At 52.2% G+C, this 24,156-nt stretch overlaps 1 protein-coding gene across 4 annotated transcripts in view; it reads right to left on the reverse strand.

Annotated features, from left to right (window-relative positions):
* Nucleotides 1-15,239: 15,239 nt before the first annotated feature.
* The window catches only part of CRHR2 (corticotropin releasing hormone receptor 2), a 45,089-nt gene continuing 36,172 nt past the window's right edge, over nt 15,240-24,156 (reverse strand). For all 4 annotated transcript variants that reach the window (XM_060107986.1, XM_060107985.1, XM_060107988.1 and 1 more), the window contains 6 exons: nt 23,856-23,916; nt 22,318-22,390; nt 17,357-17,442; nt 17,025-17,160; nt 16,555-16,596; nt 15,240-15,380 (listed from right to left, as the gene is read on the reverse strand). In XM_060107986.1, the coding sequence (XP_059963969.1) occupies nt 15,240-15,380; nt 16,555-16,596; nt 17,025-17,160; nt 17,357-17,442; nt 22,318-22,390; nt 23,856-23,916 (539 nt within the window). The remainder of the gene's footprint in view (nt 15,381-16,554; nt 16,597-17,024; nt 17,161-17,356; nt 17,443-22,317; nt 22,391-23,855; nt 23,917-24,156) is intronic.

Consider the following 24,156-nt stretch of genomic DNA (forward strand, 5'->3'; position numbering starts at 1 on the left):
TTCTGGCTTGACATACTGTAAGGCCCTTATTATTTATGTATTTGTATGTAGCAAACTGGGCTATAGCTCAAGAGCTGGTTAAGTAGCACTGCCTCTCAAGGAAGCCACACCTGTTCTTCACTGTCCTGAAAAAACAGGGATGGGGGAGGGTCAGATTCTAACTGGTTTCCATGGAATGTACATAGGAACACAGGAGTTTCTTTAAAACTTCAGTTGGAATTCAGGAGTTGAGTCTAGAGAGGTGTTCTGTGCCTGAGTTCTGCAGGAGTCCAGAACCTTAATACTGCTTAATAGCTCATAGTAGTAAAATATACTGAATATAGATGAGTGTTCCAGAAAAGGAAATCATTGCCAAGTCATGCAAATATAGAAATGATCTTACTAATTGGGTAAGATGGTACTAGAGATGTCTGATGTCCAAAGGTCTTTGTGACAACAATTTGCAAAATTATTTTGTTCAATAAATCACTTGAAACACATTCACTCTAGACCTTTATTTATTATTGGTCCCTTAACCAGTATAAACTTAGGGTGATGGTAGTGACTGTCTTAGCCAGCGGAGTCTATTCACAAGAGAACCAGATCACCTGAAAATAAATCCAAATTATCTCTGGATACAGCTGCACCTAAATTAACCTCCTGTCACCAGAGAAAACTATTAATCTGTGTCTCTTGGTGGGGGGGCAGCTAGGATGGAGAGATTTTGATAGCATCATTCATGTGAAAGAGCCTTGCACCAGCATCTTTGCTGATAGTCTGACTATGTGTAAGGCATAGTAGGTAGGCAGGTTTTGTTTGTTTGGCATTTGGCCTACAGCACAAAGAAATTTAGCTGAAGATTCAGCAAATGAATGGATGAATAATTTTGCTGTGCCTCAAAATTGGCCTCTTGTTGTCTCTTCAATAATTCTTGGTTATTGGGCTGTGTCTAACCAATAATTGTGTTAAGACCTTGTGGAAGGGATTAATATCTCTTCCGGAAATTGGGATATAATTGGGATATAATTTGGGAGCTTCACCAGGAAATGCAGTAGCCTGTGGCCCTGCCCTCCTGCCAGGAGCTCCTCTGGTGCTGGTGACTTCTGTTCTCCCAGCTGGGATGGTCTACCTTCCTTGCATGTTTCAGGACACATCTTTTTAAACCTGTTGCAGCAGTGAAAGAGTTAGTTCTCAACCCTGACTGCACACTGGAGACACTGGAGCTTTAAAAATTGCTCACATCTGTGCTTCCCTCAAACCAGTTTATTGAGTTCTGTTGCCCGGGCATCAGTATTTTGAAAGCACCTTAGGAAAACCTCTGCTATAACGGAAGCTTCAGCTCAAGCCATAAAGAGCCTGGACTCCGCCCCCCTCACTCCGGGGTGGGGAAGGGTCTTCTGAACAAAGTTTCTAATGATAACAGGGGTCAAAAGTTGTCAACACCAAAGTTCCCAGAAAAGATGGATTTAGCGCAAATGGAAAACATTGTTTTCATGTTGCTCCACTGAGGTGACTAAATGTGCGCTCACAAACCCTCTACAGCTCACATCCTGCTTCCCTTGCCGGGTGTTGGGGGTGAATTCCCCTCCTCGGCCCCATAGGCTGGCCTGCCCCATTCCCCAGGACTTCAGTGGTTGGAGCACAGTGTTTCCAGGGAGAAGGGCACATTTGCTGGGTGCCTACCACGTGCCAGGCTGTTCTAAGAGAGGTCTCTTGCGCTCTCTCTTTCTACCCTTACAATAATTTAAGTATCATTTTCGTCGTTGTACATAAAAGAAAAAGGAAGCAGAAGCTTTACAGGTTCACTCAGCTAGTAGGGGGCAGAACCAGTTTTGAACCAAGTTCAAAGTACACGATCATATCACACTATGCTGCCATCTGTGCTCTGCTAGTTTCTACCTTTGTGGCTGGGGATGAAGATGACTAGAGGAAGGGTGCCTTAAAGGGTCCGAAGAAATCTTTCCTTTAAGAAGAGAAGTGCTCCAGCGTATTCAGCCTCAGAGAATGAGGAAATCCGTGTGTTCTCTGACAGCCGTGGAAACTTACCTTCTCAAATGCTGGGGAAGCTTGAGCTTTTGCAATCCAAATGGCTGACCTTGAGCTTAATCACTCGGTACCATAGAGTCGTGGAGTTGGCTTTGTAACTAACTGGACAGGTTCGTAGGTCTGTAAGGGATAGGGCTCCTGGAGGAGCCTACAACTTACTTCCCGTCCTTGTCACTATCCTAACTGCACCTAAGCCTTATGCAGTCACTTTTTTTTTTTTTTGCGGTATGCAGGCCTCTCGCTGTTGCGGCCTCTCCTGTTGCGGAGCGCAGGCTCCGGACGTGCAGGCTCAGCGGCCATGGCTCACGGGCCTAGCCGCTCCGCGGCATGTGGGATCTTCCCGGACCGGGGCACAAACCCATGTCCCCTGCATCGGCAGGCGGACTCTCAACCACTGCACCACCAGGGAAGCCCTCAGTCACTTTTTACAAAGCTTAGACAGTTTGTTGCCATCCGGAAATTCTTACTTGTATACAACCTCGCCCTGCAACTCAAGACCTTTCCTCCTTGTCCCACACTTTGGAGTTTGTAGAATCAGATTCTCAGCCACGTTAGGAAGTCTAGTTTTCTCAGCCATGACTCATTTCACAAGAAGCTGTGCCTTCCCTCATCTTCCTCTCTTTGTTGCCCGCACTAGAGAGGAAGATGAGGGAAGTGGCAAGAAGACTGTCCACAGGCTCACTGGTGGACTATAGCACTGACATTCTCTGTCTCCACGAACCCATTTCCGTCCTCAACCACCAATTTGGCTTGATGCCCTATCAAGCTAAAATTTTCCTCTTCGCATCTCTCTCTTGCCCTTGCTCATCTTCCTGCTTTTATCTCTTGTCCACTGTTCAACATTTGCCCATTTGGGTATTTCCCATAAAACGCATACAGTTTTTACTTGGCATCAGGATGTTCACAGCATTCCTGTTCGCCTCGATATATAGATTTACCAAAACCATTTAGGCATCATTTGTGAAGCCATTTAAGATTCTTTTGCCCAGGTTAGGGCATGTGTCAGAACTGAGTCATCAGGGACTTCCCTGGTGGCACAGTGGTTAAGAATCTGCCTGTCAATGCAGGGGACAGGGTTCGAGCCCTGGTCCACGAAGATCCCACATGTGGAGCAACTAAGCCCATGCACCACAACTACTGAGCCTGCACTCTAGAGCCCGCAAGCCACAACTACTGAAGCCCGCACGCCTACAGCCCGTGCGCCTAGAGCCCATGCTCCACAATAAAAGACACCGCAGTGAGAAGCCCATGCACCGCAACGAGGAGTGGCCCCCGCTCGCCGCAACTAGAGAAAGCCCGCGCGCATCAACGAAGACCCAGCGCAGCCAAAAATAAATAAAAAATAAATAAATTTATTTTTTTAAAAAAAGAACTGAGACATCAGTGCAAGCAGCTAGGGCATAAACATACGCACAGCTGTCTGCTGTCTGGGTGTGTGAGGAGTGCTGAGTTATCACACGGGAACCATAAGAGGCTCTCACCTGGAGAGGGGAGAGCTGTCCCCTGAGTCACTTGTTCCTTTTTCTCCTCCCCTTGAGGGTTCGTTTCCTTTTCTGAAAGCTGGTTGAACAGAATGATTTAAGTTTTTAGTAGGTCTGTCCATAAACAGCTGAGTAATACCTTTCCCCTCGCTCCTGCGAGTTGCACCGGAGCCAGCTGAGTGGGAGGTGCCTGTCTTTGGCCTGACTGCTCTGTGCTTGTTGATACTTGGGTCTGGAACCTATGACCATTCTCGTTTTCCTGCCCGATGTCATTTCCTTCTGGTGAGGTATTATCGTAGTCAAGGGTAGACTCTGGAGGCAGACACTTCCACAAGTGAATCAACTCAGACACACAGGCAGTGTTACCATGGGCCATGTGTATAACCTAAAGCTGACAATTCTTTACTATTAAAGAACCTGTGTCCTCATTTAGAAAGCAAGAAAGAAGAAAGCCCTCCATCAGCACAATTTTAGGCAGGTGAACCTGTGTTGGGCCCTGTGAGGTGGGGTTGGGGGGTGACCCTTGAGTTAAATGCGAAAGGCTTGATTTTTTATTTTTTAATTCTAAGCCCACTCCAAGTTGGCCAGAGAGGAGATTGCAGAACTGCAGCTGTGGACACTGGATGGAGAGACCCAGTCCTGGTTCACGGGCAGTTGGATTAGTTGGATTTCAAAGAGAAAGGGTCTGTTTGAATGAGCAAATATGCACTGTCTGTCTCCTCTGTGGGAGCCCAGATGCTGTGGACTGTATCTGTTGGGGACAGGGACAATGTAGTCAAGAGGAGCCTTAGGGGCTCCCTCAGAGGGGGCGTTGTTCTTCTTGTTCCTTTCAGTGTTTTCCCTACTCTTTTTTTTTTTTACAACTTTATTGGAGTATAATTGCTTCACAGTGGTGTATTAGTTTCTGCTTTATAACAAAGTGAATCAGTTATACATATACATCTGTTCCCATATCCCTTCCCTCTTGTGTCTCCCTTCCTCCCACCCTCCCTATCCCACCCCTCCAGTCGGTCACAAAGCACTGAGCTGATCTCCCTGTGCTATGCGGCTGCTTCCCACTAGCTATCTATTTTACGTTTGGTAGTGTATATATGTCCATGCCTCTCTTTCGCTTTGTCACAGCTTACCCTTCCCCCTCCCCATATCCTCAAGTCCATTCTCAAGTAGGTCTGTGTCTTTATTCCTGTTTTACCCCTAGAAATGTCTTCATGACATTTTTTTTTCTTAAATTCCATATATATGTGTTAGCATACGGTATTTGTCTTTCTCTTTCTGACTTACTTCACTCTGTATGACAGACTCTAGGTCCATCCACCTCATTACAAATAGCTCAATTTTGTTTCTCATTTCCCTACCCTTGCACCGTTGTGCACTTTCTTGCCATGTGAATTGCTGGACCCATTACTCTCCCGAAAGGAGCTTCTCTTTGACAATGTGAATTTAAAAGAACCTTGTATCCAGTGACACAATTAGACAAGCAGGTGTGGGGATGGGGAAGTGGGATTTCGGTTTCCCCGGGTGATTATACTTAAGGAGCTGTGATCTTGCTGGATGGGGGTGGGTGCAGCTGTGAGCTCTGTGTCGGAAACGCTGCAAAGTGGATTCCAGTCCTGACTCTTCGAGAATCTAGCTGTGATAGCCCTGCTCTAACCCTCCACACCTCTGTCCCAGGCCACAGCCTGAACCTGAACCTAATGGAAGTTTCTTGAGCTTGGGGCTGGGAAGAGAGAGCCCTTCTCTCTTTGGGAACCAAAGCTCTCTGCCCTCCTCTTTTACCATATTCAGGACTTGGTGCAGAAGTGAGCCGAAGTAGAATTTTTCCAGCCCATGTCTGCATTTGTTGGGTCTTAAAACTCAATCACCAGCAATTAGTGCAGAAGCAGTTATGCCAACTCAAACATTTCAGGCTAATTAAAACCTTCTTTGGCTCATCAAACCCACTGTTCTGCATCTGAGGACGAGTTAATTGACAGTGAGATTAAGCAGGCTGAGATTATGGGAAAGAAAAAAAAGCACTGACAAGCTTTAAAAAATCTTTATGAACATTCTTTTTTAAATTGAGACCAGAGCTCCCATCTTTCTAAGAAGAATTCTGAAGCAAGCTTGCAAACTGGTCCACTCCATTAACCTGTCCTCTGGGTTAGTGACAACAGATGCCAGTCTTGATTTTTCTCTCTTATGTGCCACATCCAGGCCATCAGATCCATCTTCACTAGCTATTCAGAATTGGGCCACCACCCTGGTCCAAGGCACTGCCATCTCCAACCTGGTCTATAGCCAAAGACTCTTACCCAAACTCTGCTGTACCTGCACCCCTTCACAATCTGTGTCACACCCAGCAGCCAAAGAGATCCCATTCAACCTAAAAACTCAGTGGCTTTCCTTGTCACTCAAGAGTAACACCTGTGTGGCCCCCATTCCCCTCCCCACCAAACACACCACACACACACACACACACACACACACACACACACACACACATGCTGATTTCTGTCCTGTTTGCCCAGCACACACAGAAGCAGGCCCTTGGCCCTCTCTGTTCATCTGCCTGCAATGCTTTCCATCCCAATCCTTCTCCCTCACTTCCTCCAGGACTTTGTTCAGCCATCATCCCAGTGAACACTCCCCCAGCCATTCCATCTACAGTTTCAACATCGAGCCACACCCTCTCCCCATCAGGCACGTTAAGATCCATACACCCTTCGTACTCCCATTCCTTGTCCTATTTTCCTCTTTAGAGCTTAACACTTCATAACATATTGTGCTTGTTTGTCTTGTTTAATTTTCAGTCTCCCCATCAGAATGTAAGTTCCATGAGGACAAGGATTTGGGTCACTTCATTCAAGGCTATATCCTCCGTTATGCCCGGCGGAGTAACTGGCACTCAGTAGGTGCTCAAGAAATATCAATACTTGAACGACTTCTGAAAGCATCTTCTCCAGGGCAGCTGCCACATTCAGTGTTTTGGTGTAAAAACTGGCTTACTTCAAGGTGACTTCCCTGGACATACATACATAGATCAAGACTTGGCTCAAAACACCTGCCCCACTTGGAAAAAACCCCACAGCCTCTGAGTCGTTCTGACCAAGGCAGGTTCTCAAACTTGGTATTGTAGTGGACTTTGTAGAAGAAACAGATCTCTAAACCCCCTGGAATACATCAGGGAATCCTCAGTCTGAGAAACTTGAGCTAAAGTTTGGTACTGTTAAACTCTTTCAATTGATCCTATGAAAAAGGTGTTTTAAGGTAAAATCTGTTTTACTAAATTTTTTAGATTATAACCAAAATGAAAGTAGTAAATTTAAAAATTTTTATAAAACTTGTAGACCTAAGAAGAGATTCCAGACAGAGAAACTCTTAAGATTCCAAGGCCTTTTAGAGACAAGAGTTCCTGGATCTGGATGAGGCCCCCTAAAAGGAACTGGTAACTCATGGTAGCTACCTTTTTTTTTTTCTTTTTAAACTGAGTTTTCTATATTGCAGGATTTAAAAAAATTTTTTTTTTTTTATTTTTTGGCCACACTGTGTGGCATATGGGATCTTAGTTCCCCGACCAGGGATTGAGCCTGCGCCTCCTGCATTGGAAGTGTGGAGTCCTAACCACTGGACTGCCAGAGAAGTTCCCGTATTGCAGGATTTTTAAGAGGATTAAATGAGAAAGTACATGGAAAAACTTTTCATCCAATCTGCCATGCAGAGCCATGCAATGTTCACGTCTTCCTTCCTTTCTCCACATTCAATGCACTGATCCATCTGGACCTACAATTTCTACAAATTTCTGTACTGTCTTTTTTCATTCCATTGTGCCTCAGTAGAAGGTCCCTCCAGCAATCTCACTTAGAAAACTACTTCCTACCCCGCAGGGCACCAAAAGGAAAGAGGCCAAGGTGAGACAGGCTGGGACTTGGGGCAATTATGAACAATAAGACACAAAAACGCCACAAACCAACTCTCATTTCTGAGGTGCTGGGAGCAAAAGCAGGGTACTGGGCGTGCCCCCTGCACACAGCGCCACCAAGCAGGGGGGCAGACCACCTAAGCTACCCCTGCTTCCCAGCCCACCAATTCACCCCTATGCATTTAAGGGACCAGCTTGTCACCCTCCCCCGCTTGGGGAGCGATCGAGGGCACCTGTTACTTGGTTTCGCTCCCTCGTGCTGCAGCGTGAATCCCAGTAAAGCCTTGCCTGAATTTCTCGTCTGACCTCCTACCAATTTCTACTGATTAAAGAATCCAAGGACCCAGGTCGGTAACAAAGGCACTAACATTGTGCAAATTCAATGGTTTTCAGATTCATGCTTTTGGAACCATTAGTTCAAATGAAATCTCTCCTGAAACCCTGACATTTCCTGGGTACTGGCAGTTCAGGGCTGGGGCAGACAAGCCCCTGCCCTCGTGCCCTTCATGACCTGCTGGAGGAGATCCAACCTTACATACGTACTGTAGGTGAGTGTGGCCACTGAGGAGGATCCGGGAAAGAGTTGCCCACTGCCAGGGCAGGTGGGCACAGTGGGAGACACAGCACAGGACACACCTTGTGTGCTGGTGGTCCCAGGGCCCTCCTGTGTGAAGATGCTTGTGAAAAGTGCGAGTTTCCACCTCCCGGGATCGTGTTTCGGGAGGTCTGGAGTGGGCTCAGAAACCTGTGCGGCTTTAAATGCCCTGGTGCTTCTAACACACACCACCAACACAGGGAATTCTTATTAGCTAAATCAGAGCATTTAAATTTTATCCGGAGGTCAGGGGCTTTTAAACTTGGATCTGTGGTTCCTTTGACGGTTTCTGTAGACATTCCGTATGCTATTGAATACACTGTATTTTTGCACATTATACATCTATACTTTTCTAGCGAAGAGAATCCATCACATTTCCAAGGAAGGACTTCTTTCTCCTCATTCCTTCAGATGCAGACTTTACCATTCAAGTGTGCCTGTTGACGGTGCGGGGGAGAGCCCAGACTCTGTGTCAGGCGGAGCAATGAGATGGATTTAGAGACACAGGGCTGGGGGAGTTCATTTGCTTAGGCACTAGCAACACAGACCCCGTAGTGCACCCTTTGGAAAGCCCTGAAAGGACGATGTATCTGGGGCTGAGCTGGAAGAATAAGAAGGAAAGGAGGCAGCTGCAGGGTCGCTCGCAGGTCGACCACCAGCCTTCCCCAGAGAACTGGAGGCCAGAACTGGAGGAGGCAGGAGGAAATGGCAGGTCTTTGAATTTCTCCACCTTCTTGGGCAGAGGGGCCTCCATGGGGATCCATGGTGCGGGATTGTTTATCGCCAGCTGGGCCTCAGGGAACCAGAGGGAGCCTTACTCATTGCCCTGAAGAGCTAATTAAGAATCACAATTAATTACTTTGTTGTATTCACAACAGAGGCTGAGGGATGAATTTCGTTCTTCCAGATCTAGAATCAGCTCCTCTCTGCCCCTCCGTGCTCAGGCATTTGTCCAACAAGCAGATACTCAGAGTGGACATGGGACTCTACCTCAGAGGGTCCCTTCTACACAGGCTCTCCTTCCAAAGCGTAGTAGCTAACATTTGGAAGTTTCTGGGGATCTGGCTCTCATTCATTTATTCAAGCAGGATTTGTGGCCCCTACTATGAACTCAGACAAATGTGGGGTTTAAGTAGGGTGATCATACAGAGTTGACTATTGAACAAAACAGGTTTGAACTGCATGGGTCCACATGAGCAGAATTTTTTCCCACTAAATGTGAGCTCCAGAACTATACAGTCCGAGGTTAGCTGAATCCCTGGATGTGAAACAGCAACTATGGAGAGCCAACTATAAGTTCTAAGTGGATTTTTTTTTTGATGTGGACCATTTTTAAAGTCTTTATTGAATTTGTTACAATATTGCTTCTGTTTTACGTTTTGCTTTTTTGGCCACGAGGCATGTGGGAACTTAGCTCCCCGACCAGGGATCGAGCCCGCACCCCCTGCATTGGAAGGCGAGGTCTTAACCACTGGACCACCAGGGAGGTCCCTATAAGTGGATTTTTGACTGCCCGGGGTTGGCACCCCACTCCCCAGCATCGTTCAAGGGTCAACTGTAGTTTATTGTCCAAATCAGGACACTTGTGAGAGTAAGAGGGATGCCTTTAATGACACCAGGACAATAGGCGTAAACCTAGGTGAGCTGGGGCAGGCCCGGTCTGGTCACCCTACCTGGTGAAGGACAGGCTCACTGTCCACCCAGCAGGACGTCAGGACCCACGCAGGCATGGGGCCCCTCGGGTGGGATGAATCTGTGGACACCCGCAGGAAAGTCTTGGAAGGATGTGGAGGCTTAGCTCCTCCAGTTTTCTGTCTACATGTGAAGTGGAGAAGAGGGGATGCCCTCAGCCTGGGCCTGGCCTCTGGGGTCTGTTGGTGGTGAGGTATGGAGCCAGAGAATGGATTTTGCCTCGTGCAAAGCTAATAGACCTCTGGGAATCTTTGTGCCTCTGGTCTGTCTTGCTAGCACTGAACTCTAGCCTGTGAGTTAACCAGCTCTGGGAGGAACAAATAGAAAAGGCCAGTTTATTGATTGCATGTTTCTAGAGTGCCTACCGGGCGCAGAGTTCTAGCTATGGGCATAAGTAACAGCACATGACTCCAGCAATTCCAGCCCAGTGGTGGAGCCTGGTGGGGATTTTGTTAGCTCCTAGTGGGGACATGTCCTACTGATGCTATCAGGAAGGCTTCCTGGAAGAGAGGCTCTTTGACTCTGGTCCTGTAGGACAGGATTTGCCAGATGCAAGCCACTGTGATAGTTCTGTGGTGGGGAAGGCACGTTACAGCTCTGTGGGATGGCCGTAAGCTCTGGGAAGAACTCCCTAACAAGATCTGGAGGAAACTCAATCCACACATGGCATTGATCTCAGCTCACACTCCTCCCATTCCTCCTGCTAATTACCATCTGTAAGCGGGCGCCCCCTCCCGAGAATTAGTGGCACCTTAGGGGCAGAGCCTGGAAACCATACTGAGCATACTGATGTACAAATTTACATGTTTTTTTTTTTTTTGCGGTACGCGGGCCTCTCACTGTTGTGGCCTCTCCTGTTGCGGAGCACAGGATCCAGACGCGCAGGCTCAGCGGCCATGGCTCACGGGCCCAGCCGCTCCGCGGCATGTGGGATCTTCCCGGACCGGGGCACGAACCCGTGTCCCCTGCATCGGCAGGCCGACTCTCAACCACTGAGCCACCAGGGAAGCCCCCAAATTTACATGTTTTAAACCTGCCTCTTTCCCTCCTGCTGCAGCTGCCCCTCCTTTGAGGTTTCCAGAAAATCAGGTCACTCACTTTCCCTTTCTATAGTACACAAACGTGTGTGTGTGTGTGTGCATGTGTGTGTTGTAAAGAAGAGACAAGAGATGTTCCCTTGTTCAGTGACTCCCATACCAGACAGCAACCGAAACATTGTTGAAAGCGCTGATTCCTAGATCCCACCCAGTCTGGAAATAAAGTTTCCCCAAGTCTGCTCTCCATTGGTTCTGGGTGTCCTCGGAGCAGTGGGTCCCTAACCAGGCTCCCGGGCTGGAGGGACAGCTCTTGTCCACCAAACTCTCCCTGACCCTGGATGAAAATGTCACTCTAGGAAATGACTCCCCCAGGGCCTCGCAGACCCCCAGAACTGCCTCACGATGGCGCCAGGCATGTAAAGGGGACGACTGGTTCTGAGGGTGCCCTTCACCTGTCTCTCCTGTAACAGCTCCCTTCTCATCCAGCTGCCTCACTGCCCCTGTGCCCCATCTGCCCACGGGGCTCTGGAGACACTCAGGAAGGAAGAGCAGCGAACTGGGTCTGTGTCTGTCAGTCCAGGGAGCTCCCGGGCCTGGATGGAGGGAAGTGGGAAAGAAACAGGGGAGGGTGGCTGAGGTTTTGTGTCCCGTAAACCTTGTCTGGCTTGAGGCCACCATGGGCAAGGGCTCAGAGGTGTTGAAAAAGCAGGGGGCTGAGGAAGGTGGCGACTGCAGAGGCTGACTGACCCCTGTCCCCCACGAGGACAGACAGAAACGGACACTGAGAAATCCACCCAGGGAGAGATGCCAAGCACCGATCCTTTTTCCTGTTTTGACCTTGTACTGTTTGGGAGCTGTTTCTTCTCAACTAGATTTTGAGTTTCTTGAAACGGGAACCTTGTCTTATTTAGAGTGCTATTTCCATACTGGGCACACAGTGGTGCTCAGTAAATGGGGAATGACTGGCTGATGGACATGTGTGTGTCTCATGTCTGGGTCTACCTCTGTGCGTCCCTAGGAGTCTCTCTGTGTCCATCTGGGCCCCCCTCTGTGGCCCCAGGGCCCCCCTCTGTCCCATGTCTGCCTCCACGCCTGTGAGCCTGTGTGTGTGCCTCCTTCTCTATGTAAGTCCACGTGCTGGTGGTCACTTTCTGCATCTTAGCTCCACCTTAAGTCCCTTTTCTGTTCTTCTGCTAGTTAGTCTCCTCCACAGGAAACCAGGTCTAGAGGCTTCAGCCTCGCTGGGTAGCACCTTACATGGACCCTCCCAGCAGGGAAATGTCAGACTTGTGTTTCACTTCCCAGCATCACCTGCCATGCTTGCTGACGTATGTGTCGTTTACGGGCTCATACCCCAGCAGGCACTTTGTGGCCCGACTCTGATGAGGAGCTGGGGGTGGCAGCCGTGCTGGGGACAGGGCTCTTTCTGTGGTCTCTCGCTGGCAGTGGGGCCGGAAGGCTGGTGTGAGGACTACCCTTGTGGTCTCAAGTCTCCCCCGGCTTTATAAATCAGGGGGCTGAAAGGGTTAAACAGGAGACCCTAAGGGCACAGGGGTCTGGGAACTTGCCTGCTAAAGAGGAGAGTCTGTTAATGAGGCCACTTTCCAGGAAGGCCAGCAGGCCAGGGGCTGTCTACAGGGAAGCAGACGCTAACGAGCAGGCTTGGCTGCGAGGAACGACGTTAATGAGTGTAGGACCCAGAGAGAGGGCCTAATGGCTCTGGTGGCATTTCAAAGCCAGAGCTCAGCGGGGCCGTGACCAGGGGCCCCGGTGATGAGGGGATGCATGGTCAGCACAGGGCCGAGAAGGGGCCTCTCCCAACTGCAGAGGGAGCCGGTCAAACTGCTCCCTCTTGCTAGCCCTGCTGCACGAGGGTTAGCGACTTCGGGGCGCTCCAGGGCAGGCCCTCCAGGGAGCAGGCCCGTGCGGTAATGAGCGGCCAGGACTTGGCGCTGATGCTGTGCGGAGGCCTGAGTTCTCTGCGCTGCTCCAATTAGCACTCAGCTCCTCCGGCAGCAGGGCTCTCCAAGTGGCCTACTGGGGCCGAGCCATTTGCAAGAGCCCCCGAATGGAAGCGGCCATCGTGTTGCCTCTGAGGGTGCAGGAAGACTTTCCAAGACCCGCAAAGTTTCTGTATCTGGGGGACGCACGAAGTCAGGGCGCCCCACCCCTCTCAGACACAGGTGTGAAACGGCGCCGCGTATCTCACACGTGCACTGCCCGGCCCAAGCGCCAGAGGGCACCCAGGTGCCCCGGGTGAACCACCAAAGGAGCTTGTTCTCCAGACAACAAAGCCCTTCGCAAGTCTGAGATTTTTCATTTCATTTTTTCCCAGCCAAATTTAAAGAGGACTTAATCAAGTGGCCAGTTGACAGATCATTTTTGATGATAAATCACTATGCAATTTTGGGCACGCATCTCGGAAGGAATTCAGAGAATTGGGTGACATCTTATTTGTGTGAAAGGCTTCTCAGCATGTAGAGCTATAAAAATGGAAAAAGAAAATGATGCTGAATCCCGATTCATCCATAGATACACAAATAATTAATTTCTTATCTGTTTCACTAAGATGTGTTTTCAGTATTTTCCTTTTTAGGTTTAACAATTACTTATAAAAATTTTTAGTACCTATGTTGTTTTAATCAACTGTACATTTTACATGAAAAATTAGTTGTAATAACTCAATCCAGAAGACTTCCTAAAAAACTCTTAGAATCTTTGGTCACAGGAAATTATTTCAATTCCGATTTCTAAATATATATTTGTGGCAGAGAAGTATGATAAGGTGAGCGATAAAAAACTTGCCACGGTAAAAAATGCTGCATTAGCAAAAACAATTCTGTAGGGGGAACGGAGTGAAAATACAGGATCAAAGAGAAAAGGAACCACCTAAAATTTCCAACTGTTAAAGAAGAGCAGGTTGTGGGTTTTGTTTTTTTGTTTTTAAATAGATGAGAGTATTAAATCACTGCTGTGTTTGGATTTCACAAGATGGACTTTAAAGGGTTGGGGCAGTTTTATTTTAAAATGTCAATATTTACCAAATGCTAGAAATCACATCCCTCACAAGTTTTAAAACGTATGTGAAAAATATTAGATGTCAACTTAAAAATGTGCAAGATGGGACACATAATTTCTAAAAAATGGGGGAGGGGGCATACCTAGAGCGAAAGCCCTTTTGAACCCCAGCCTGGTGGCTCCTCTGGCCCCTTGACTCCCACCTTCTCCTGCAGGGAAAGGCAGATGGAGGCCAGGATGGAGATGGCCCTGGCTGTGGCTCACAGAGACTGCAGTGGCGGGGAGGGGGGCTGCTCTACACTTCCATCCAGATTCCAGAACGGGCCATGGCCTGCTTGGGGAGGTGGGCCTCTCCTTCACGCTGAATTAAACTGCCTTCAGCTGGGGAGGAGGGGCAGATACTGGCCTGGGCAAACCCGCAGGCACAGGTGGAGAGAGAGAACCGGCCCCAGGCCAGGGCGAGAGTCTCTGCAAATGATGATGGACCCAGCCCACCACTGCCCTTGGCCCACAGCACGCCTTCAAACCTGAGGGGAGGCCGCGTTTCCACAGAGGCACAGTTTATTTCACAGACAAGTGGAGATGTTGTTTCTGAAGGGGAGGCCGAAGCCCAGTCTCGGGTGTGGGCTGAGGGATTCGTTCCAGTCACCAAAGACGTACTTTGGTTTCTGCTATTTCTACCCTACTCCTCCTCCCAGCCTGTTGTCCCCCACGCGTCTCCTCCCCGTTTCGTCCTACACCGTGCATCTGGTTGGCCTAAGCATGTACGGCTGCCCTGGCAACGTCTTCCTCCCCACCTGCCCCTCCCCAAGGCCCTGAATCGGTGGACCAGGCTGAGAAGAGGGCTCTCGGGAAAGCAGGCAGCATCCTTCCAAGGGTCCGAGGGGCAGGAGGATGGGGTGCAGGTGAGGCTTCTCTAAGTGAGAGTCCCAGGGACGAAGCCAGTGGAATGAATCTCTTACTCCAGCTGCTGTGCCTCCCTCCAACTGCAGAGGACGCCACAGAACTTAGAGGCAGAAGGCAGGGGGTGGGACCAACCATCACCCCGCTGCTGGTGGGAAGACCCTTGCCGTGAGTGGGGCAAAGGAGCCCCAGGTCTGTCATGAACTAGCTGTGTGACTTGGGCAGGCCCTCCCTGGCTCTGGGCCTCAGTTTCCTCATCTGTGAACAGGGCGACAGTGAGGATCTAGCCAGAGAGGCTGGCGTGGGCAATGCCTGAAGACCTGTGACCCGCTCTCCTCCGGGGGTTCCCGTGACTTCCCGGCTCAGCTCCTTCTCGCACTGAGACTTGGGGTCCAGCCGGCCCTGGTTCCCGAGAGCCCCTCGTGCTGCCTGCATAGCCTCCCTCCTGCCGGCCTGGAGAGCTGGTCTCCCCACTCCCTCTGCCCCCATCAGAGCCTGCGCAGCCAGGAGAACCCAGAGAAAGGTGCTGGAGGAGGATGGGGAGGCTGTCCCGATGGTGGATTGATGGGCGAGGTGAGGGTACTGAGGGGTCACACAGCGGCCGTCTGCTTGATGCTGTGGAAGCTGATCCGCGTGGGGGACGTGGGGATGGACACGGCCCGGGCCCTGGGGACTCGGAGGGAGTGATGGTCCTGCCAGCGGTACCACTTCTTCCTCACGGCCGAGCGCACCTGCAGGGGAGGAGGAGGCTCAACTGGGCCGGTGGAGGCCAATCCTGGGTCCCCACCAGTCCTCTCCCCTGCTTCCTGCCCCTTGCAGGGCCACCAAGGGAGGCTGGGGCGGCCCCCCTGACTGCCACCCTCACATCCAGAGACCGGCTGTTTCCAAAAGCAGGGTCCTTCTCACCTCCTCTACCTCCTGAAAGACCTGCATTGCTTACCACAGCACGCAGCTGAGATGGAGAGCTAGTCATTTCAAGACCTGACCGTCACTGGTGCTGTTCTATTCTCATTTGTATTGCAATGGAAGAAGTTTTTCTGCAAACTGGATCGTGTCCCCCACATGCCAGCCTGGCACATGGTTGAACAGAATAACTGTTCCGTAAGCACTCATTGCTTGCTTGCTTTAGTGGCTCCTTCTCTCCCTGCCCTCCAGCACATGCCGGTCTCCACTGTTGGACTTTCCTATCTGGGGTCTGCTTTAATTGACAGACCCAGGCATGCAGACCCCACCACTGCCCTGTGCACGGGCAGGTGAAGAGGCCTCAGGATGGCACTGGCATTCCTCTGGGGTGTCTGGAAGCTCTCGGGCCCTGAGAGCGTGTCTGCTCTTTGCCCCAGCACCCACTGTGTGTCCTCACCCACCACAGGCCTGAGTGAACATCTCCCCCAAGTCCGCCGCGCTGGGATTCTGGGCCTGGTAAGCTAACCAAGCTTCACCAGAGCCTGGCTCCCTGGAGCCCACCCAAATGCATGTGGCCTTCTCTGCGGCGGTAGGGGACAGGAGAGGACGCGCTGGTGTCTTTCTGCTCCCTGGGTCCATAAAGGCCTGGATGCACGGCTCATACCTGACTTGCTCCTGGAAAGCGCTCTCCTGTCATCACCTGTGTTCTGGCTTCCTTCTTCTGTGAGCCCCTGTGGCCTGGGCTCCTGCCCACCCAGCTCTCCGAGTGCAATGGGAGAGTCAGTGTATCATTTCTGACCTGCAGAGTCAACCTTCTAAACTGGTTGGAGTCCCTCAGGCAGGATTCCTGTCTCCCCAGAGCTGGGTGGTTTCTCCAGACTTCCCCTCCCTTCTCCAGAGCAGAGCTGAGCAGAGCCAGGGACGGCCAAAAGGCTGGGGGGCTCCCCTCGAACTTCCCTGGAGTGGGGTCTGAGGACAGGCCTCCCGGGCCTGGTGTCATACCTCTCCATTGAAGAAGCAGTAGAAGACAGACACAAAGAAACCCTGGGAAGGAAGAGGGAGAGGTCAGTGACCTGCTCAGGGAGCCACTCTGCCTGGGGGGTCAGGGGGTGGAGAGGGGACAGGATGACTGGGGGAACGCTCTGACTCAGGACCCCGGAGGCTCAGAGCTGGGTAGGCACCCCCATCGTGGAGCAGGTGTGCTGGGGTCCACCACGAGTGACAGGCTGCGATGAGTCCTCAGAGCAGGGGCTGGGCCGGCAGGAGGTGCAGGCTAGGGTGACCCTGACCCGGTCGGGGGTGGGCCCACCTGGGCCCTGGGGTGGGAGTGACGGGGCCAGGGCCTGGGTTCAGGGTGTGCACGCGCTTGTATTTCAGCGCATACGAACTAAACCAAGCCAGCGAGGGCACGGGTGCCTGAGCACGCCAGGTCAGGGGCGCTCACTGTGGCCGAATCCCACTATGTGCCCCACCTGGAACGACTGCAGGAAGGAGTTGAAATAGATGAACACGATCTGTGACAGCTCGTCCTCCCCAGGGTTGATGAAGAAGAGCATGTAGGTGACGCCCAGAAGGGGCAAGAGAACCAGGGTGGCCTTCACCGCCTTCCTGGGGAGAGGGGGAAGGGTGACAAGACCCATCTGAGCCCCTGAGGCAGGTAGGGCCTCACTCGCTGGCATTTCTTCTGGGAGCCTGAGCGAGGGCCCTGGGTGAGGACTCAGAGGACCCTGCCCAGAGGTAGGGGAATGGCCCAGATGGCCTCCTCATTCCTCCCCTGCTGAGGGTCAAGGCACCCCTCACTCACCTGTACTGGATCGTCTCCGATGTGGTGGATGCTCGTAACTTTGTCATTAGGATCCGGACGATGTTGAACAGAAATACAAAATTGATCTGGAGGGACAGGGGGCAGAGAGGGAAAAAGGAAGGATCACGAGGTGGGGATGAGAGGAGAGGCAACCACCTCCCCTGTAACCCACTGAGAATCCACGTCCCGCTCCACTCACCCAGCACCTGCCTGGGGTCCCAAGGCCTCTGCTCCTCCCTCACCGGGGCAGGCAGGTACCCCACTTGCCGGGTCCCCTGTCACCGGAGGGCTCCAGAGCCTGCTTCTCCACACCCTGACCCGAGGGAGGAAAAGCAGCCTTGGAGGCCGTGCACAAGGGCGCAAAGGTCACTCCTTCCTGAGGCACCCAGAGCTCTGCCCGGCCCGCCCCCGCTGCTGCAGGGCCCCCACTTGTCAGCTGAGGGTCTCCCTGAGGCCCTCTGGACAGAGGACAGCCCTGCCCTGGTGGAGCAGACCCGGCCAGATGGAGTGATTAATCTCTCACCATTCATCCCCTGCACCCAGGAAAACTCTAGATTCTTCGCAGACACGCCTGCGGCAATGGAGATGAACAGGCTGCTGGGCTGACTCCAGCAGTTGGCTCCTGGAAAGGCCTCATTTATCTTCATTCTGAGCCTTCTCTCAGCATCGGAGCCTGCCGCTCCCAGCCTCTCCCCGGGACCTGCCCGTGTGGCCTCCCGGGGCAGCCCTGTGCCGCATGTGGTCTCTGTGGGCGTGCTAGTGTCCTGTTAACCCGTGTCGGCTTGTCTGTGTGCCTGTGTGCTGCCTTCTCAGTGCTCCCCGTGGGTCTGTGCTCTGTGCTTGTGTGTGTGCCTTGGTGTGTTCCTGTGTGAGTGTGGACCTGGGGACAGGGACACAGCTGTGTCTCTCTTCATCCACCTCCAAGTGCGAGTAGACAGGAGAGTGAGTGTTGTATGCCTGACACCCTGGGGATCTCTCACAGGAAAGTACCCATGGGTCAGAAGGAGATACATATTAGCCCAGGGGTGTCTGCTGGCTCACGTGTGTGCACATGTCTGAGTATGTGCGTGTGTTTATGCACACACACACACACCCCTCCCAAGTCCCGGTTCTGAGACTCCGTCATTTCTGGAGCCTCCTAAGTTCTGAGGCTTGGGGACACAGGCAGACATCACGGGACGCACATCCCTGTGGCCTCTGGGTACCCCTAAGCTTGAGGATGCTCTGGGGCCCTGGGGGGCTCCCTCCTCAGCCACGGCCTGCTGCTCCAGTGACCAAACTGGCACAGCCTGGTGAATCCAGGGTGAGGGGCGGTGGAAGCGTTCAGCCAGGGCTGCCCATGGCCTGCTGAGCCTTGCTTCCTCTTAAGACCTAATAATTTCCAGCTCCTGGGTTTCTGGTCTATTCCCTTGGATCATGAGGTCACTTTAACACATAGGCCGATCCTAATTTCCTCATACAAGTGATACAACATATTTGACCTTTTCCGATTCTTCATGACTTCTGTGAGAATAGAGGTGGTTGGAGTCAAAATATATTCTCATTTCTTCCACATTTCCCTGCATTAAGTCTTATTCACTAATCAATCGTCCATAAACCCACTAACCAATTCACTCAGTTATCCACCCACTTATCCATCTATCCATCCATCCATTAATCCATCCAAATATTACTCAACCATCCATTATTTTATCTACCCGCCCACCCACCCACTTATTTAACGTGTAACATCCATCCATCCATCCATCTAAATATCTACTCAACATTCATCAGTTTATCTACCCACCCACCCACTCACCCACCTATTCAACAGGTAACGTACATACATCCACCCATCTAGTCAATAAGCAATTGCTGAGCACCTCTGGGCTACAGGGAGCTGTTCCATGTGCTGAGGCAAGAGCAGGGACAGGGGCTGGTGTGGAGGGTCTGGGAGACAAGGCCTTATCCCCTCTGCTCGCCCTAGGCAGGAGCTGGTGATGTTGCCCACACCCCACCTCAGGCTGGTCTGTGCAGCCCCAAAGTCACTCTTTCCTTTTGGGCTTGGTTCCCAGCCTCCCCCTTTACAACATCTTCTCCACCTCACTTCACTGCAGGCACCTTCCCCCCTTCCCCAGGGAGCCGCTGACACCGCCCTCCCACCTGGTTTCCAAACCCTCCCCGTCTGCGTCTGCGCATGTGCAGAGGCGGGCGGGGAGGGAGGAAGGAGGACTGACATCCCTTCCTCCTTGGCTTCAGATCAGACACGGTTCCTCCTGTCCTTTAAACCCAGGCTGGGAGAGGCAGTCCCAGCCCTTGGGGGTGTCCTCTGCTCCCCTCCAGCTCTGGGTATTGGGGTGCTGCCATCACATCTCAGCTCCTTGCAGCGCACATTCACCAAGTCCAGCAACATAGCTAGCCTGCTTGTCTTCCTGGACCTGTGAAGCCTGGTGAGTCTCAAAGGCCCAAGTCCTGAGTCCTACTGCATTCAGGGCCCTGGCTGGGCCACAGAGAAAGCCCAGACAACTCACATCCCTGCTCACAAGGCCCCTGGACACCAGGGTTCTCCCACTAGAGTATGCACATCAAAGGCGCTTGTTCCAAATGCAGCTCTTGGACACACCCCCGAGATTCCCAGTGGCAGGTGGAGGCCCTGGGATCTACATTTGGAATAGGGGCAGCCGGGATATTGCTGGGGAAGATACCACCCATGGAACAAAGAGTCAAGGCTTTCACCGGACAGACCTCACGTGCCACACACCATTCACCTGTAGCTGCAGGGGACAGTTCTCAGCTTGGGGCTTTCTCTGGTGCCAGGGGAGCTAGCTCAGCCTGAAAACAGGGAGAGGGGAGCTGGAAATGTGGGGATTCAAGGTCCCCAGGGCAACCTCCACTGATGGGGCATGAAGCATATGGGTAAGTAACCCTGCTTCCCGACCAGCGGTCAATTCTGAGGCTCTTCTATGTGTTGCCCCATCACTTGATGGGGTGATGAAGCCTGCTCATCACTTAACCTTTATCGGTTTCCTCCCTTCCTTGTCTTCTACTCCCACCCCTCGTTGTGTTTCCTGGGACCAGCTCCCACATGAACACCTGGCGCCAAGTCCTTGTCGCATGGCTCTAATTCCAGCTATTCCAATTGGCATCTGCGTGGCCTTGGGCAAATTACTTAATTAACGTTTCTGAGCTTCTGCTTCCTCGTCCATCCAGTGGGGAAAGCCATGGAGCCCGTCTGGGAAGGTTGGCACAGGTTCAAATACTCATGGAAAGCACTGAGCTCATGCCTTTCCCATGCGAACAACAGTGACAACAGCCTCCTGCAAACCCAACCAGCCAACTCACTTCCCAGAACCCAGAAATGAGCACGGGTCTCTCAGACAGCTGTGGACCCCTGGGGGAGGCCAGGGGTGGCAGGGTATCCAAAGGAAAGGATGGCGGGAGGCGGTGGGTAACCGGCCCTCCAGTCTCAGCTCAGCTAGCTATTAGTGATGACCTTGGGCAGCTGTTTCATCTCCCAGGTTCTTCATCTGTGAAACGGGGAGCATCATCCCTACTTCCAGGCATCGAGGATGTGAGGACTGGGAGTAATGAAGGTAGAGCTTCTGGAAGGGCTGAGCTTGGAACCTGGAAGCCCAGCTGGGTGTGGGCCGGGTCCAAAGGGAAAGACAAGCATGGGGCTCTTGGTGAGGATGGAACCGGAGAAGGGGGCATGGAGAGGAGGCGGGAGTTGGGTATTGTCACTGGGCCTTCCAAGCCTGTCCCCCTTTTCTGTTCATTTCCTCACTGCTGTCCAACATCTTTGCAGAGGGGGCTCGCTTCCCACCCAAGCCAGCCTTCCTTGGCTGAGTCCCAGGCTCATCAGAAGCCCTCTCCCTCCAGGATGGGCTCTCAGCAGGTGGCGGGGGGGGGATGGGTCTCATGGGGTTTCTGTTCACACTGGCAGAGGGGGGAATCAGTGACTCATTGCAGCTAGGACTCCAAGGACAATGATTCCCCCCTCTGACTGCTGACAAGGACTGGCTTCTGTCTCTGAAATGAATGGAGCCCTGATGGTGGAATTTCAGGCAGTTGGTAAAAAACCTTCCTAGTCATCTCCGGTTTGTATACATCAAGGACACTCCAAAGATGGGGGGTCAAATGAATCCCTGAGGTAGTTACAAAAGGGAGGGGAGTAAGGAAGTAAAAAGAGATAAACAGTCATTGTCTCCAGGGCAGAACAAAGAAACCCCCATTAGGCACCTGCTGTGTGCAAGAGCGGGGTGGTGCTCCCTCTCAAGCTTCGCACAGGGAGCAGGTGGCCCTTTAAGGAGCCTGAAATAAACAAGCCTGAAATAAGTCTTACGTAAATGCCAGTTTCTTATGGGGCTTTTTTGTATGTCTTTTTTTTAGCGTATGATATATAATGGGTTCGATTTTTTTTTGCAGAATGCAGCCTCTACTTAAACTCTACCTTAATTAAGCTCGTTGTGGTTTAGAGACATGGCGGCAATTATACCTTAGATGTTAATACATTTGGCAAAGGGCAGGGAGCTGGAGGAGGAATAATTGCTCATTACGCTTCCATTGTCCCACTGCTCCAGGCTGGGGGTGGCGGGCTGGGCCCTGGAGGGGGTCGCTGCAGGTAGAGGGAGATGTAGGTCTGGGCTGAACATAATCCCGCAGACCCTTCTCTTGCCACCAGCTGCCCCCTTGCCTGGCTTTTACCTGGCAAGGGGATGTCAGATGTCGGAGGCACTAGAAATCTGCCAGTCAGATTTTCTCTGCCCAAAACCTGAGGGCCAGAGAGGGGAGAGGGCTGCATCAGGGCATGGAGTGTGAGGAAGGGAGAGCTGGGAGCGGGATGCCAGGCAGCGGGGTGGTGCATACAGAGTGTGTGCGGGGGGGCCGATCCAGACCCTGTCCCTCCCCAGCATCTCTGCTGGGTGGGTCCTCTGCTGTCCTCCTGGTGCCCAGCCCTGTCCCACTTCCCACTGAGGACCTACCAAGAGCACGAGGATGATGGGGCCCTGGTAGATGTAGTCCACCAGGTCGCCGGGCTCCTTGCCAAACCAGCACCTGCAAAGATGGAGTGGCTGTAAGTGGCCTGCTGAACCACAGCCTGGGGACCACTGCAGCCTCGGGGCCAGGGTCCTCTGCTTGACTCTTTCTGAGATCCAATCTCCATGGCTGTTCCTTCCCCCGAAGCCTGGGTGGACAGCCCCAGCCCCACTGACCACCCTGGCTCATACCTGGGCTGCCTTTTGCCCTACATGGAGGGTCTGGTCTCCCCAGGCAGACTGAGGCAAGCCCTAGGTCTCCTCCCCCTTCTCCTTGCTCCCTCGCCCCATCCCAGGATGCTGGACCCAGGGCTGGACATGCAGGAGGCTCATGAATGGAGAGCTGGGCTCCCCCTCACTGGCCAGGGCCCAACTGCCTGTACCACCTGTTCCCGCATTGCTTGGAACCCACCTCTCCTTGTGCCAGGCACTCAGACACACAAAGCAGCAGATGTGGAGGCGGGAGCCTTCTCCTAGCCCGATCCCTGGCCTCATTCACCCAGAGAAGGAAGCTTGCTGCTATTAGAGGCTTGGTTATTCTTTGGGGATGCTGGGGGTGAAGAAGCTTCAGGGTCTGGGGGAAGGGCTGGCCCAGGACCCAGTCTGGCTCTGCCAGCAACTCCTACTGGACCTCAGAAAGGGCCCCACAGAGTTCAGGAAATTCTGTGTCTTCTGCAACTTCAGAGGTCATCCAGTGCACATTGCCTCAGGTAGGATTCTCCCCTGCAGCCTCCCAGCACTGTTCTTTTCTTTTCTTTGCTTGAACACCCCCTTTGATGGGAAGCTCACTACCTCTCAAGGCAGCCCTCTCACTCTTGGGCAGCTTTTATCGTTAGGAGCTCTTCCTAATGTTGCGCTCTTAGAACCCACGCCATTCCTGCCCCCTGCCTCCAAATCCCATCTGCTCCCTCCATCCTCAGAGACCTCTTGAGTATTTGTATACAGAGACTGACGTTCCTCTCTCCCCTCTTTTCTCAGCTGGTGGCACCCAACTTCCCCGCCGTTCTCTGGCTGACCTGCAGCCAGAATTGCCATCATCTGGGCCGAGGCTGAGTATTTCAAAGTCTCTGGTGCAGAGAGGGTCCCAGCATGGAACACTGCACCCCAGGAAGAGACTGGGATGCCAGAATAAAACAAGCTTCCACTGGCCTGGCCCGGGCATCTGTGAGAGGCTCAATGCCACAGTTGGAGGTGCTCTGAGCTGAAAACCTGGAGCCAGACTTGCCGCATCCAACTGCAGGAGGAGGCCTTACCAGAGGCTAAGGGGGTCGTGCATTGGGTGCTTAAAGGAACGACGATTCCTAACTCAGTTCAACAAAGTTGACTTGACACCTATCGCATGAGCACCTCTGGGCGCCAAGGACATTTTCTCAATTTAAGGACAATGGAAAAGTGAACTGTCCTGGCGTGGCTGCAATTCTTGCCCCGTGGCTGACCTGTCCTAACATCCCTCTGAGCCCCATGGCTGGCCTGTCCTTACTTACTTTTCATTCTCATAGTAGAGTTTGCCAATGGCCCAGGCGATGATGATGGGGCAGGGGATGCCTGAAAGAAGGACAAACACAGCTGCAGTGGACAGACAGATGGTCAGGAGCCCCTCTTGTAGAACACAGTGTGGGGGGACCACAAAGGGCTAGGATCTTGTTTGCAATCATCTAACTGCAGGCCATCCATGACCTTGAGGGGCCCTGTCCCTAGACCCCTGCCCCCATCCCTCCCTCACTCTCAGCCATCCCCTCCAAGCAGGTCAGAGAGATGAGGGGAAAGCGTGATTTTCTGAGGTTT

Source organism: Mesoplodon densirostris, chromosome 9 (genome assembly GCF_025265405.1).
Source record: "Mesoplodon densirostris isolate mMesDen1 chromosome 9, mMesDen1 primary haplotype, whole genome shotgun sequence".
NCBI lineage: Eukaryota > Metazoa > Chordata > Mammalia > Artiodactyla > Ziphiidae > Mesoplodon > Mesoplodon densirostris.